At 44.1% G+C, this 15809-nt stretch overlaps 1 protein-coding gene across 3 annotated transcripts in view; it reads right to left on the bottom strand.

Moving 5' to 3' along the window:
- Window positions 1-15809, bottom strand: part of LOC146179038 (E3 ubiquitin-protein ligase RNF123-like) — a 39423-nt gene that overhangs the window by 6840 nt on the left and 16774 nt on the right. For all 3 annotated transcript variants that reach the window (XM_084578754.1, XM_084578756.1, XM_084578757.1), the window contains exons 18-30: window positions 14697-14852; window positions 13672-13817; window positions 12947-13129; window positions 12140-12317; window positions 11580-11654; window positions 10639-10726; window positions 9450-9537; window positions 8634-8727; window positions 7576-7715; window positions 6400-6588; window positions 5403-5563; window positions 1835-1995; window positions 876-1041 (exon numbers count right to left, since the gene is read on the bottom strand). In XM_084578754.1, the coding sequence (XP_084434880.1) occupies window positions 876-1041; window positions 1835-1995; window positions 5403-5563; window positions 6400-6588; window positions 7576-7715; window positions 8634-8727; window positions 9450-9537; window positions 10639-10726; window positions 11580-11654; window positions 12140-12317; window positions 12947-13129; window positions 13672-13817; window positions 14697-14852 (1825 nt within the window). The remainder of the gene's footprint in view (window positions 1-875; window positions 1042-1834; window positions 1996-5402; window positions 5564-6399; window positions 6589-7575; window positions 7716-8633; window positions 8728-9449; window positions 9538-10638; window positions 10727-11579; window positions 11655-12139; window positions 12318-12946; window positions 13130-13671; window positions 13818-14696; window positions 14853-15809) is intronic.

Raw genomic sequence — 15809 nt, 5'->3', positions numbered from 1 at the left:
GGGAGTGAAAGCGGAAAGAAAGAAAAAGGAGCTGTAGTGGAGGGCTACGGAGTCATCTCGGATCTTTAACGTGCGCTGACATCGCACAGCACACGGATGCCTCTTCGTTTCGCCACCATTGAAATGCAGTCGCCGAGGTCGGGTTCGATCCCGGGTACTCCGGCACAGTAGTCGGGCGTCTTAACACTGCATCACCCCAGCGGGACAGCGAGTGAACCTGACATTCACAAAACCTAAACAGCTTCCAAAAGCTGCGGCGGGAGACTGCGAGTCTTGGCATCTGCGCTTACCTACCTGACACACAAGCAGAGAAAAAAAACACAGAAAAAAAACAGAGATACAAACACACAGCCTCTAAAAAAAAAATTTAAACAAGTCCGCCCTTACAGCCATAAATAGTCATGCAGTCTGCTACTATAAACAATTTCAGTGTAATTAATTCCAGAACAAAGTGGATACACCATGTTGGTGTATGAGCGAGGAATCGGAGAAGCACTCTGCGGAACACAGTTTGCAAGCCTCTGCAGTGCAAAGCTGCAAGGGACTACACAGAGGTCAATGTAAGGTCCAATCATGCCTCATTAATACGGACACTTTGGTTCCCGCGCAGATATGTCTGCAAGCGAATCGTCCGTACTAACGATTATGATTTGCTTCTGTGCACGGTGGTGATCAATAATGTTGATATTTGATAAAAATTTACGCAGGGGTCATATCAAAGAGACAACTGAATTAAAGCCAATAATGCCAGAAGAACTACTTGTATTACAATTTGCAGTCTAGAATATGCTGCACTACATTCTATGCAAAAGAAAGGAAAAAAAAAAAAAACGAGCCCCATCGGGGCGTACAGAACAGCGTGGATGAGCACTCACTGGCACGACTGGTGTCCGCAGGGCACGAAGCGCACTGAGTTTCCCTGCGCGTAGCAGATGGTGCAGATGTGGTCCTCGTCGAAGGTGACCGGTGGCGGCTGCCGGCTCTGCACCAGCTGCACCAGCTGTCTCGCCTGCTCCACCTCTTCCTCCTTCACCTCAGAGTCTGTGCAGGAAAGACATGATATGGTGCCCGCTGAGTTTGCAATGAACGAGATGCACCTTCAATAATTCCTCTCAGCAAAGCTGCCACGAAATGTAAACACAAAAATGCATCAATATCAAAAAACTGAGGGTGTGTGTTGACTATGTTTCAAAGTATTCTTTGGCAGAAAATAACAAGGTAACTGTATCAACAGTCAGGCTTCTAGAAAAAGTAGTTCTGCTTTCTATATCACTGCCACTTACACTGTTCTTGTGAAACAAGAGGTTCCAAGCATACATTCACAAATTTTACGATTTTTCTTGACAACAGAAGACAACATACATCTGAAGGGGTTAGTGAACTCACTCAGAATATGGGTATAACAGCACATGAGTAGCGATATCCTATCATGCCATCCGGAGCCCAAAAAGCACACAGCAGCTGTTACATTTAACAGTTCAGCACAGTGCTTTTAAGCATAGCTTCATCTTCAGTGCATGCAAACGAAGTTTTTCTCATGTATGTTCCTATGTCCATATGTCTGCACATAGCAGAAAATTTTCAGAAATATTTAGCATGCTTTGCTTTCTGGAATGATAGTTGAATGCATCAATTTCCAGCACCTTAGGAGACTGTAGTCGTACATGACAACGACAACAGCCTTCTTTTCAAAGCTGTTGACACTTACTTTGCATAGACACTATGTCCTCCACAGGACTAGTACTAGAAGTGCACTATGCATACTTTTGACAGTGAGGGTAGCCAGATGAACTTTACTGCGTGCTAAAAAACGATGCACTTTGCAGTGACTCACAGTTGGCAAGGGAGAAGACGGGTGTGCCGTCGACAGCCTCCGTCTCCTCCGTAGCACCTTCCTGCATCACCAACGACGTGGGCCCACCACCAAGCAGGAACTCCAGGGACGACAGCTGGAAGCACGGTTCAGCAAGCAACCCAAGAAGGGCCGTCTCACGGCTGCAAATTGCATTCCATCATTGAACACTGACAAGGAGGGCAATGTCATTAACAATAACATTACCAACATGAATAAAATAGTTAAAGTAGCAGTTACAGGAGAATCGCTTTTTTTTTTTCAGAAACTTTCTTTAAAGAGACCTGGATCAATACCAAAAGCCCTAGACATATCAGATGACATTCTTATTTTTTTATCCCTGAGACACGCTTTCATGTCTCCAAGTGCAATGCCTGCAAAGAAGCACTGAAGGACGCCTAGCAGAAAGACTGTCTACAGTGAATTTTTTTTCTAACTGCACAAGACAACAGTATGAAATAAGGTTGCAATGATAGCACGTTTCTGTGGTAGACCTCAGCACAGCGTAAGATGCAGCAAATATGCCAGCGTACGTTAGTTGTCTTTCTGGCCACCAAATGGCGCCGGCATACAAATATTATATGAGGAACGCCTGAGGAAATCGGACAGTAACAGATGGGCAGCTAAGGTATTTAAATACCTGTACCTAAAAAGCGTTGACTCACAATGGAGGAAAAGAACTAGGAAACTAACTAGTAAGTATGCTAGTAACAAGGACAGAGAAATAAAGAGCATTAAGCAACAGGTGAAAAACACAGAAGGTAAAAATTGGATAAATTCGATGGAAAAAAAACAGAGTGTGGAATTATACCGAAAGTGGAAAATGCAGATCAGGAAGGAAGATTTCTTTGATAACTCAAGAGGCAGTGCCCTACTTTTTGAAGCTAGATCAGGGTGCCTTAGAGCACGCAGCTACAAAAAAAAATATTTAACAATGAAGATGACCAATGTGCTGTGGTAACTCCAGTGAAACAATTGACCACGTTATGCTCGAATGCAATGGTATCCATCCGGAAGTTGATGCAAGCGCAATCATTCTTCCTGAAGCTCTGGGGTTTAGAGATAACAGTGGCCGGGTGAATAAACCGGCGGTGGAAACTAGCAAAAAACGGCTGGAAGATTGGTGGCTTAAAAGCAGAGAAGTGACATAATGTTAGTAATGTAGGAGCAAAATTTAATAAATAGAATGATGGTTTAGTTAACCATTCTAAATCAATAATTAAGATATATGGAGAAAAATGAGCATGATAGCTACTGCTACCACCCCGTTTCAAAGGGGACGCTCCTATATTCCATCCATCCATCCTTCGACCCTTCAAAACATCTAACTAAACTGCGTTGAATTACAGAGTGCCACTTTTATTCTTTTTTTTTATACGCACAGGTAGCAGCTGAACATGGAGTGCCTCAACGTATCAGAAGTTTGGCTTTACTCAAATTCGGCTTGCACATCTGAAGTATTTCCACTTAAATAATTGTACACACGTGCTGCTTCTACATATTAGAGTGCCGTCTGCACTTCCTTGAAGGACCTTTGGCTATCATCATCATCATCATCATCAGCCTGATTATACCCACTGCAGGGCGAAGGCCTCTCCCATATTTCTCCACTTAACCCGGTTCTGTGCTAGCTGCATCCACTTGACCCCCTTTGGCTATGGTTGGCCTGAACAGCTTGAGACTGCATAGTTTAAATTTCTCCAAGGTTCTCCTTACGTTGTATTGATATGACATTAAGCCAGTGAAGGACGAGGTTAAGAAAACATTAGAAACTATGAAAAGGGGGAAAGCGGCTGGGGAGGATCAAGTAAATACAGATTTGGTGAAGGACAGGGGGGGAGATCGTACTAGAAAAATTGGCCACCCTATATATGCAATGTCTGGTGTCATCGTCGGCACTGCAGTCATGAAAGAATGCTAACATTACCTTAATTCATAAGAAAGGAGACTCTAAGGACTTGAAAAATTGAGGTGTTTTACTAAGGTAATCGCTAACAGAATCAGGACAATATTAGACTTAAATTATGCAGGTTTTTGGAAAGGGTACTTTACTATCGATCATGTCCATACGATCAACCAGGTGATAGACAAATGCTCAGAATATAACCAACCCTTATACACAGCATTCATTGATTATGAAAAAACATTTGACTCAATAGAAACCTCAGCAGTACAGGCATTGCGAAATCAGGGTGTAGACAAGCTGTACGTGAAAATACTGGAAGATATATATAGTGGCTGCACAGCAACCATAGTTCTGCATAAAGAAATTAACAAAATTCCCATAAACAAAAGTGTTTGGCAGGGAGGCACGATCTCCCCAGTACTATTCGCTGCTTGCTTAGAGGAAGTATTCAGAGACTTCGAATGGGAGCAACTCAGTGGATGAACTGCAAAGAATAATTGATGACCTAGACAGGAATAGCAGAAAGGTAGGCTTCAAAATCAATATGTAGAAGACTAAGGTAATATTCAACAGCCTCAGGAAGGAACAGCAGTTCACAATAGGTAACGAAGCACTGGAAGTGGTAGGCGAATATGTCTACTTAGACTTAGGACAGGTGGCAACCGCAGATCCAGACCATGAAAGGGAAATAACTAGGAGAATAAGACTGGGATAGAGCGCATTTTACTCAGAAATGATGACTGGTATCGCTCAAGAGAAAAACATACAACAGTTGCATTTACCTGTACTCACCTATGGGGCTGAACGTGGAGGCTAACGAAAAGGGTTCTGCTTAAGTTGAGGACAACGCAGAGGGTGGTGAAACGAAAAATAGTAGGGGTAACGTTAAGAGATAGGAAGCGTGCAGAGCGAGTCAGAGAAATAACTCGAGTTAATGACATTCTAGTGGAAATCAAGAAGAAGAAATGGACATGGGCAGGACATGCAATGCGAAGAGAGGTCAGCCGATGGTCGCTGAGGGTAACAAATTGGATTCCAAGGGAAGGAAAGCGTATCAGGGGATCTAGAGAAAGTTAGGTAGGCGAATGAGGTTAAGAAGTTCGCAGGTATCAAGTGGATGCAGCTAGCACAGGACCAGGTTAATTGGAGGAAAATGGGAATTCCTTCGTCCTGCAGTGGGTATAATGCTGTTCCTACTGATGTCTGTGACAACAATAGCATCAAAAAAAGAGAATGTAGCTGCCAACACTTAACAAAATGTTTCAATTTGCGATTTTTCGTGGAACTGCAGAAAACTAGGGGCTTTAGTCATGCTAGTGTGTGAGAAATCAAGGAATCTTTTTAGATTAATTAGAACTTTAAAGCTGGGGTGCCTTTTCTGATAAGCCTGACGACGGGACCAAAGGGAGAAGTCGAACGAAATAGAGCTCCGAGTAAACAACCAGTCTGAAAAAAAAAAAAGGGTGTTTGAATAAACAGGAAGTAAAGAAGTTTGCACAAACAAGAGGTATGGAAGTTGATCCAACCGGACACCTAGAAGTTGAATTAACCAGTAGTTTCAATAAATCAGGAGTTTAGGATGGGCCAAAAGCTCAAATTAAAGAGGGCCAACAGTATGTTAGCCACAGAATGCAATGGGCTCACCTTTCTACAGATCCTTTGAGCAGGAGAGCTACCAAGATTCCTGTCACAGCAGCAACGATGGGGAAGTGGTCGATGGCTTCCAGACCCGCCACGTCCATGCCAACCACCAAGTCAAAACAGCCACACCGGGAAGTGACCCTGTTCAAGATGTGGCTCAATACCTGTGTGGACCAAAGGTAGAGCACGAGAGATGTTCAACCATTTGATGATATTCTGCATATTTAGCAATAAACCATTCTCGATAAATCATGCTACATTGCCTGAGCTTTGCTATTTTGATTCTCCGACTCACACCGCACCACATTTCATCCAGAAGTCGTAGATATTGTTCTTGTGCACGAAGCAAGCACTTCACCAGCTTTTGAAAGTTAAGGTTTCACGCAGTGGCGAAATGCAACTAAGAAAAAAAGATACAAAGCAGAAAACAAGCTCAGTCACCAGGTGCCATTTTGTTACCAGAGTTTTCTTTTCTCTCTCCCCTCTATTGAGAAGATTAAGACATTCAACTCAAGGATACATTTTCGTTTACACGCACACTGACACAGCCCTCCGGTACATGAAATCTTCACGTAAAACGCCGTTTACACTAAAGTAATTGGACAAACTTTTTTGCTTCCTTTTTGGCTAGGTGCAAGGAACAACAGAAATGCTGACAGTCAAAGCCACACCAGCACAAACCTTACGCTCTCAGAATTCTTATGAAAGGCCCCACAAATATAAACCTCCCACAAAAGGTTAAAAAAAGAAAAGAAAAAAGAAATGGAAAAAATAAACACATTGGGGGCCTTATCCTTCTGAAACATTCCACTCTAGTAAGCATCTACCCAGGCAGCACAAACAATTCACCCAATATTGGAAATGTGTTGGCAATAATCCAATGCAACATAGGACCAGAGTTTTGCCAATACAGTACAATATTGGCCGATGGGTTGTGCCGCTTGGCTAAGCCCAAAACAGTAAGCAACAGTACCACATATGTGACAGCTGTTTACAATACCTGGAAGATTCGGGCCAGCAAAAGTTCAGAGTGGGGCCTTGCTGGATTCGTGACAAGGCTCGGGGCGACATTGACGACCATCTCAAGAACCCGAAGCAGGCCCAGCGACAGGTCAAAGCAGGTGGCACAGATCTTCAGCTGCTGCGAGTTGATGAACACTCGCTCGGGTCGGCTCTGAGCATTCTGAATCTACTCGGGAGGGCAAAAAAAAAGAAAAAGGAAGAGCGAAGTAATGCATCTGACTAAAGTGCGCACTGAACATGGATGTCATCACAACTGACAGAAACATCCAACACATGTAGCCTGGTGTGTTCTAGGTATACCATAGAAAACACTACAGAGTGCCTATTCCTTTCTTGGCAGTTGGCAACAGCCGTGATGAAAGACTATTAAAGCTTGCTAGTATGCCATACCATGTCTACAATCAGAGAACGTAGTTCACACCTTCATGTCACTTCCGCACCCCTCATTCTGACGATAGTCATTCTCTGAAGAAAAGCACCAGCTAATGGTCGTGGTCCTTGCTGCCTTTGTGGCACTGCCTTCTACAGTCACTCTTGGCGGCCTAAAATTGATTAATGACGCTGACTTCAGAAGCCTTTCCTCACTCCTGATTTCTCCTTCTTTCAGGCAGACTTGCTGCATGGTACACATTTTCCCAAGTCATGTTGCTAAAAGAACTTCCATCCACACTCCTCATTCAAGCACATACCTAGTAAAAAAGCATGCCAGCAACCATCTTTTCTGCATAATTTACACACACACACAAAAAAAATTGCCTGCATGCCATTAATATGATATTTCGTGCTGCACGACCCCAGAACCTTCGATTCTGTACTCTGCACCCATCCGTGCCCTGCCGACATGACCCCTTTCCCCTAGTGCAATGGTGCCAATGCATCGCTATTCTAGTTCTGAGCTTAGGCCCTGAAATCCCTCACCAGCTACAGCTGACTCTCATTACCTAATTAAAACTCAAACAAGCCTGAAGATATGTTTAATTTCTGCAGAGTTAAGAAAAGGTTTTCTTTTTCTTTTCTCGTGGTTTCCCAACCCTCGATGCTGACAAGATCAAGCTTTCACTAGTGAGAATCTGCACAAAGAACGAGGTGCAAAACAATTTCGATGGCTGTTAATCAATCTCGGGGCACGTGCACAACTTGAAAGGACTCTCACCTCCTGGAGCATGCTGATGAACTGCGAGAAGGACCAGTTGAGCTGAGTCAGTACACTGCCCAGGAACGTTGCCGCTGGCTCTGGGTGGTCATCCAGCCAGCGGCCGATGTGGTTCTGAAAAAACACGCTCGGACAGGGCGCTGCCCCACGAAGAGGCAGCTTAACAACGACAGCATAATGTTTAACCACATTCAACTTAACCATGTGTGCAATAAACTGCGGTTCCGGTTACACGCCGGCATTGCGGAGTATATCACAGACGAGGCACGATTCTTCCTCAGCACGCAGAAATTCCCTTTCTTTGTTATTTCAACACAGACTGCCCCAGCTACATTACATATTATGGTGAGGCTACCCGAAAGTAATAGAAAATAATATGCCTCTCCCCGTGCCACTACAGCTACAAGACAATTGATGCATCCCTGCAGCATGGCAGATCAGTGTGTGAGACACATCAGCCACATTCCATTGGTTAAGCCAAAGTACAGACCCCGCCGGGGTGGTGCAGTAGTTAGGGCGCTCGGCTGCTGTGCCCAAGGATGAGGGACTGAATACCAGTCGCGGCGGCCGCTTTTCGTCGAGGGCGAAAAGCAAGGCGCTCATGTTATGCGATGTCAGCGCAAATTAAAGAACCCCAGGCAGCCGAAATCTCCGGACCTCTCCACTACTACGGCGTCTCTCATAGCCTGAGTTGCTTTGAGACATTAAAACCCCACAAACAACAAACCAAACTAAACTACTGGTGGCAAGAGAACTTCCGGCAGGTCATACCTCATTCCGATTAGTGCGCAAAAGTATATAACGCCATTATTATTCAAAACATAGGCAAATTTTGAAACTTGAGAACAGTCCCAGAAGCAAGAAACACAGCAGTACTTTCGGTGGATCATTCTTCACTCCAGTTATCAATCCATTTAGGAAGCCTTGGTACGTCAGTGCGTGAGGGCTGTGAATGTGGCATATGTCAGCCACCTCTACAAGGGTACCAAGCAGTCATGCATAAAGCCCACATCTGAAAATTACCCTCCCAATCTTTGACAGAAAAAGTGATGCCTTACCAGGATGGTTGGGCAGTGTTGACTCTATGGGCCGAGAGGCCATTCTTTCAACCAGGTGAGGTGCCACAGTGTAGCGAAAGGCATATCCACAGCCCTGGAGGGACGAGAAAAGAACAGAAAAGAATTAGTACGGAGGATAGGCGGTAAGCCCTGCCTTTAAGCTTATAATGCGGTAGCATTCATGGCTCCCACATGTGCCTCCCCTTCCGGTTCCGCAGTCACCTACCTGTAGCCTCTGATACCTTAATTAACTAATACCTTAATTTGTGCATCTAATATCTCATATTCTTATTACTATACAGCCCTAAGCTTCCGTGTTATCCAGCTGCAAGATGTGACCATCTACCAAATCAAATTCCAGCTTCTTTACAGTGCAGTTACATGTTCAGTTAAATAGCATCGGAAGAAAAATGCGGGATAAATGAAGGAGCTAAGAGACGAACAGCGAATAAGCCAAGATGTAGGCAAGCACAGAGAGCGTTCCGATGCTCCTCGAAAGATGGATCCAAGCATGGATCTACTTGATGGACCTGAATCGCTGCTTCTGTACCCATACTGGGTGTCATGTGCATTGGAGCACTAAATCATGTTTTGCATGAGCCTCTAGAAGAAAGTAATTTAAAATGAGATTCAGTGTCCCTACGTCATGCATCCGGACTTTAGGTTAAAACACTGACAGCTCCATCTCACACAAACAACAGCTTAGCCCACAGGTATGTTTTCAGTTCACTTTGCCGTCAGCTCTAGATTCTCTTTAAAAAAAGTTGCATGTCTTGAAGTACGAAGAGATTATGAATAGCGGTTGGGCCACCCTACCCTCCACAGCCTCATGAGTATCCAGTTTGTCTGAGCCCACGGTCGGTTCCGGTAAGGCTGTAGCAAGGCCTGGATCAATGCCAGGGAGCTGCAAGCACAGATCAACAGATGAGTAAAAGCTCAGTGACACCACTGACATATACAATATTTCTTCCTTCGCATAACCGTGAAAGACGGCAGGGCTTAATGAACACAGCTGGCAACCATTTACATCCCCAAGTTGATTGATATGAACATAAAGAATTGACTACACAAGCAACAACGACAAAATTCCCAGAAATCACAAGAATTCCTGTGCTGAATCTGAATCTATCGCTTAGAAAACTAACTCGGGAAGGTCAGTGCATGTAGCAAAAGAAGCAAAAGTCAAATCGAGAGCAGCTATGTCATGACTGCAGTAACAACAAAAACTAACTACTAAGCAATAAGAACCAAACTCTACACAAATTCAACACCAACAGAAAGCGTAAAACTATTGCCAGCCACAAAAAAGAAGCGGTTCAACAGTGCCTATAGCACCCTGTTGGATGTTTCCGATAGGCTTCAACTGTTCCTGCTACATTTCACCTAACTTCCTTCTTCAATGGCACTAAAAATTTTTATCAACGCACCAGCATAATCTGATAAGAAGTCAGCATCCTGTTAGCTCCACCCTATTTACTTTTTTAAGATGAACCATCTCAAGTCCATTTCATCGCATAAGAAAAAAAGGCCTCAGCTCTCCAAGTATGCGGAATCACACCAACAAGGTATTTTCACCCTGTAGACTCTTGATATACCAAAGGATACAGAAAGGCAGAAAGCAGTAGAGTCAAGCCTCAATATAACAAACATGGATATTACGAATTACTGCCTCTGCCAAACTCTTCTTAAATATTTTTAACATACAGGTGTAGTTTCTACTTCATATACTGAATGCGTTTCGCCACGAAACGGATATATATCGAACTCTCAGAGCGCTATGCACTGTTCACTTCTGTTGCAGGTGGCAGGCTTCGCTGCAGTACACAGTAAGTAGTGGTGGCACTGCGAGCGTTTGTGAGAAGGTTCACGCTTTAAAATGTAGATATCTCACATTCGCCAGCAATGCCGCAGGAGGTCCAGTGGCACGGGTGATTGTTAAACCTGCTGCAGCACGACTCCACATCTTTCAAAACTGTTTACAGCACTGACGTGACACACCACTTGCCTCTTGGTCGGCATGCACTCCAGCGCCCTGACGGTGGACGGGGGGCAAACATGGGCCGCCAGGGCTCGAAGCAGGGCATCCTTCACATCTTGGGTGCATAGCAAAAAAAAAGTACATGTTTATACACAAACATGAAGGGTGGGTTTTCGTGCACAGAGGGTGTGAGAACGCCAAATGCTAGTCTTCAAAGCGTTTTAATTAAATGTACCACACAAAAGTCGAATTCAAGCTTCTCTCTTGGCTTCATTTCTAAGAGCACATAGTCTTGTTCGACATACTAGTGAACAGCAAGCAGCTCGTGGCATTTTAAATCTCTCATCACCTAGACAGCAGCGAGTCAAAAGGGATTCAGTCACTGATAAGGTGGTATACCTGCAAATCTTTACACCATTCAGCAAGGTATCTTGATATCGGAGGTCTGCCCTCTCCTGAGTGATTATTCTCAGTGTCTGCGACACACTAGACGCTTTTGAAAGACTGTTCGATGTTTGCCTGATCATACAGCAAAATATGTACAAGGAATTCTATACCTTTTGAAATAAAGACCGAAGCTAGATGTAACAGATATACATATCTGGCTGTGACGCAAAGCTGCACATACTTCACATTTGACCAACCTAAATTGGCTGTTAATGTTTTCCCGTTTTTCTTTTTTTTTTTTTTTTCTGGCACTTTCTCTCAGTACGTGACAGCCTTTCTGGATCCCCCCCCAACTGCTTCCCCTCTTTCTCATATTGCCAGCCGTACCTTTCCGTGATCTTAGCCGCATTGATCGGCAACCTTGGGCAGACTTTATCTACGCAATGGCTCACCGTGGAAACCTTATAACAGCTCACAGCAAAAAACAAATCTAAAGAAATTCTGCATCAGTGTTGCATTCAAAAAGAGGGGAATACAAAAGAGCAGAACAACATTTAGCTGCACTCTTTTTTTCAGCTCACCTGGGTTGACAACTCGGCGGTCAGCAAAGTGCTCGGCCAAGAACGTGCTGTACCGCACTAACATATGGTAGTGGCCTATTTAAAGAGAGAGAAAACAAAAATCGAAATCCAGGCAAATCGACCCTAGAATTGACCACTGATGTTACTGCTCCAGTGGCTACCTTAGAGTTTATCATAACAGCTTCTTTGTAATGTGAGCATTGACCAATGTCAAATCATTGTATTAGACTGTTCACTCAGCAAAATCATGTCCTCCAAAGAATTGTAAACAAGGTATTAGTCTACAAAATGAAATTCATTGCTAAAGTTATTTAAATGCCTGTTAAGCCTTACTAATACATTATGCAGGTCATGGCTGTAAACAAAATGAATTTGCGGTAAATATATCTCATTTCACAAATGAGTTTTTGTCTTTAGTCGGAGCTAGCTGCACTGCTATTTGAAACTGTTCAAAAACTCTCAATTGTAAGGCAATTTTGGTTGTTCATATACTGGCTTCACTACCAAAATTTTAATATAACTGGGTGCTTCTAGCCAATGTCTTGCCAATGGTCGTTTACCTGGGATGTCACTCAGCAAGCAAGTTGGAGGAAAATGGAAGCTCAGTGTTGTCAGCAACTTGATGCAAGCCTCGAAGTGGTATTCTGGGACAAAGCAGAACTCTACTCCAGCAGTCGAGGCTTCCTCCAGTGTCTTCAACACCACACCCAGCAGCCAGTAGATGTCGTTCTGCTTCTCCTGCACATCACAAGTACCGAAGACATCGGGCTACACTGCAGACAACATAAAATAGGATGGCATCATTGCTGGTCACAAAAGCGTTAACCTCGAGAATTGTCTCCCTTGCTTTAACCATCAGTTAATTAGGCCACGTGGTGAAACCCATAACATTACTTCAGAAATCATGGAATCTTGATTTAAGAGTGCTCTGCCGGCATCTATGCATTCTGACAGTTCCTATGTATTCCGTTATAGTGCGCTGAATGCTGACCCCAACTGCTTCATGCACTCCAACTGCCCACAAAGTTCAATAAAAACAACCACATACTTCTTATGCTGTCCTTAATACTTAATTATTATTATTGCAATGGTTGCTGTTGCTGTGCCATCATCTGTATGCAGGGGAAAAAGAAGAAGAAACCTAGTCTTGCCAAGTCGATTCTGTCAACCGGTAAGTCATGGCACACACTGAATTGCATCCCGAATAACTATGCTCTTAAGTCCAAATGAAATTCATAGCTATTGATCAAAGCCCAACCTGGTTAAATGGCACATTTCTCACTGTACAGAATAGATACATGCCAAAGATGGAACAGATCATCACCTCGCATTTACAAAGCAAGCTGTGAAAACTCCCTGCGGCGCACCCTTGAGAAGATGACGACCGAGAGCCAAGCAACTTGGCGGGCCTGTCCTGCCAGCGTCTCTCCAAAGACCTGCTCCACTTTGCTGAGTGCCTCGGCGACGTCTTTCTCCCCCCAGGCACTGTTTCTCCGGACTTCCTGTACGGCTCGCAGGTAGTCCCGCATACTGTCCTTGACAGCATTCATCTGCACACAACAGAGGGGGCAAGCCGAGTAAATTTCAAGCTCCACTTAAAACAGCGATTTGCAGCCATGACGCCAGCAACGTTACGGAATTACAAAACGAACCTTCGAAAGTAGACAACAACTCACCGAGCAACCAAACTAAGTTGGCCTTCGATTCCAGCATTGCCCAATTGGCTTGACTGTCGCGTCAGCCATTTAAGTTCGAAACAATGTTAACCAACTGGGTGTCTTGTCTATAACGAAACCTCCATGAGGTGCATTCTGCGAGTGCACAGAAGCACGGTTGCAGTTGTTAGTCACCAAAAACGCTGACAGTGCAATATCATGCATAGTCTGAAAGTAACAGGTGTATTACTACCATGTTTTTAACATTAAGGCAGTGGTCGTGCATCTTCATATCGGGCTCTGTGCCAAAGCTGCAGTAAGTTTTCTTTTTCTTATCTTCCTTTTTTATCACTGCTGCATGATCACTAACCTGCCAATGATCAGTGAACATTGAGGGTGTATTGGGTCTCAGCCAGCGAGTTCGCGAAGACACTTGCCTTGACAAACTGGGCATGCCCGCAGAGATAGTAGAGACGCACAATTCCATCGAGAAGCTGCAGAACCTTCACGCTTTTGTCTTCTTCTTTGGCTTCGTGTGCAGTTGGTAGTGCTTCACTTTCCGCGCGGACACCGCCATTTCCAGCTGCAAAAAAAAGCAACATTTATAGACCCACATCCTCAAGCTTTTTGTGGCTACGCTACTTGTTCGCAAGACGACGAAGCATTCATCGCTGGGAAAGCTGAATTTAAGATTTTTGTTTTTCCGCCACCTAATCAAAGCTAATAACTTAACAACCAATCTAGCTTTCCCCTCTTTAGCCTCGAGATTCGTAATAAAAAATCTGCCTTGGCATCATTGTGGTTTGCTTGTGAGAACCACAGTGTTTCTCAAAGTTTCCCACAGCCACATATATAGATTTCTCAAAGAATGCTCATGCCACAGCAGGAATGCCAGGAAGATTAGGTTTTGCATTTAGCTTGGCTAGTATTGGGCAAAAAGCATCTAGCCAACCCCGAAATCTGCAGTTGCTAATAATGCCCTCCTCTGCGCACAAGTTGAATTGGTAAAACCCTGTGTTTGTCGCTTCTTCAATGGAAGTAGCACAAGTGAAAGTTCAGGCTGGTGTGGAAAACCCTGAAGCTTTTCTTTGCTGTTTGCCTCAGGAAGGGCCGTACTGTTATGGCTGAATCCACATTTTGACCCCACTAATAGCCAAGCCAGATAAGAAACCTCAGTGTCTCGGGTTTCCTGTACCTCTGTGGGGAATGAACTGCCCAACGGCGCCTCCTGAAGTTGCAATGCAATACTTCATAGAATTGATGAAGGACTTTCATCTTCACCCTGAGCACTGATCACTTTGACTTCTCATAGCTGCGTTAATTTATGGTCCAACTAATGTAAACTCCATGTCACTACAAAACTGTTCCAAGGATTGAACAGAAAGGCTGCAAAATATTCATTCTCTGCTGGAAAAATATAAATGCAAGAAAAACTGATGGCAACCTGCACAATGTTTCTCACCTGGTACGCTCTGTTGCAGTGACCTCGCTATCCGGTTGGAAGTTGATGTCGGTATCTCCGACGCCACGATCCGCTGGTCCGGCGTATCACCAACACGCGAAACTTCAGAACCCGTTCCAATTTTAGACATAAACAGGGCAGGCGGAATGTACAAATCTGTTGAAAAAAAATAAATAAATAAATAAATAAATAAAATGGCACTGCGGTTGGACTAATTCCGAAGTCGTGACAATTTTCCTGCAGTTTGCGGTCTGTGCTGCTGAATAGCATCTACTGCAATGTCGTGATCAACGAATCAGTAGCACAGCTACAAAAAAACCTCGAAGTCATGACCAGAGGTATAAATTTTGGTACGATTCAACTCTGTACAGTTCTGTGGCTGTATATGCACAAGCATTTGGATGTACACAGTATATTTGGGATCGGCAGCCACACCTGTGAGCACTAGCCGCTATCATCAGTTACACAGTATACAGAGTGAGCGTTGGCGTGTGGCCCACATGTCGCCGACTTCACTCTCCCCAGCTGTACAGCATTCACTATGAGCGCCAAGCATTGGCGAACAATTGTGAATCAAACCTGGCAGCCACAAACAAATCTTTTCCATGGCATATTTCTCATGCTTAACAGATATTCTCACTTTTGAAGCGAAAGCTTCACTACGCCATGTACCAGCCAAGGTCAACCTGGCAGGCCGCTTGACCTTCAACGAGCCAGAGGTCACAGTGTGGCCATATAGCTTAACCACGGTACCAGTTATTGTGTACCTTCGACGTTAAAGCTATGGTACCTTTGATGGCAAGTACAGCATCACGTGTCCCTTCTTGCAGTTGATGGCGTCCTTGACTCCATAGCCTCTGCAATTTAATTGCTGCAAAGCCATATCTGCCCACGTCTGAACCTAAGCATAACCAAAGCAAAGCCAAGCAAGACGACGCTTTTGCTTCACCTGACTAAGTTTAGAAGGGTTAAACATCAGCCATTCTTTTATCGTAAGGTTTTGAAGTGGCACAAACGTTTCTTGTGAACCTCGAGCAGTTATGATCCCAATGCATGCCATTATTTTACCACCACAAATCTTTTGTTGTGATTTTAAGCTCCTATAACGCTATA

The sequence above is a fragment of the Amblyomma maculatum genome, chromosome 9 (assembly GCF_055883805.1).
Source record: "Amblyomma maculatum isolate TAMU_Amacu chromosome 9, ASM5588380v1, whole genome shotgun sequence".
NCBI classification, from domain to species: Eukaryota; Metazoa; Arthropoda; class Arachnida; order Ixodida; family Ixodidae; genus Amblyomma; species Amblyomma maculatum.
The sequence above is the reverse complement of the archived record's forward strand: the minus strand, read 5'-3'. Positions and strand labels throughout refer to the sequence as shown.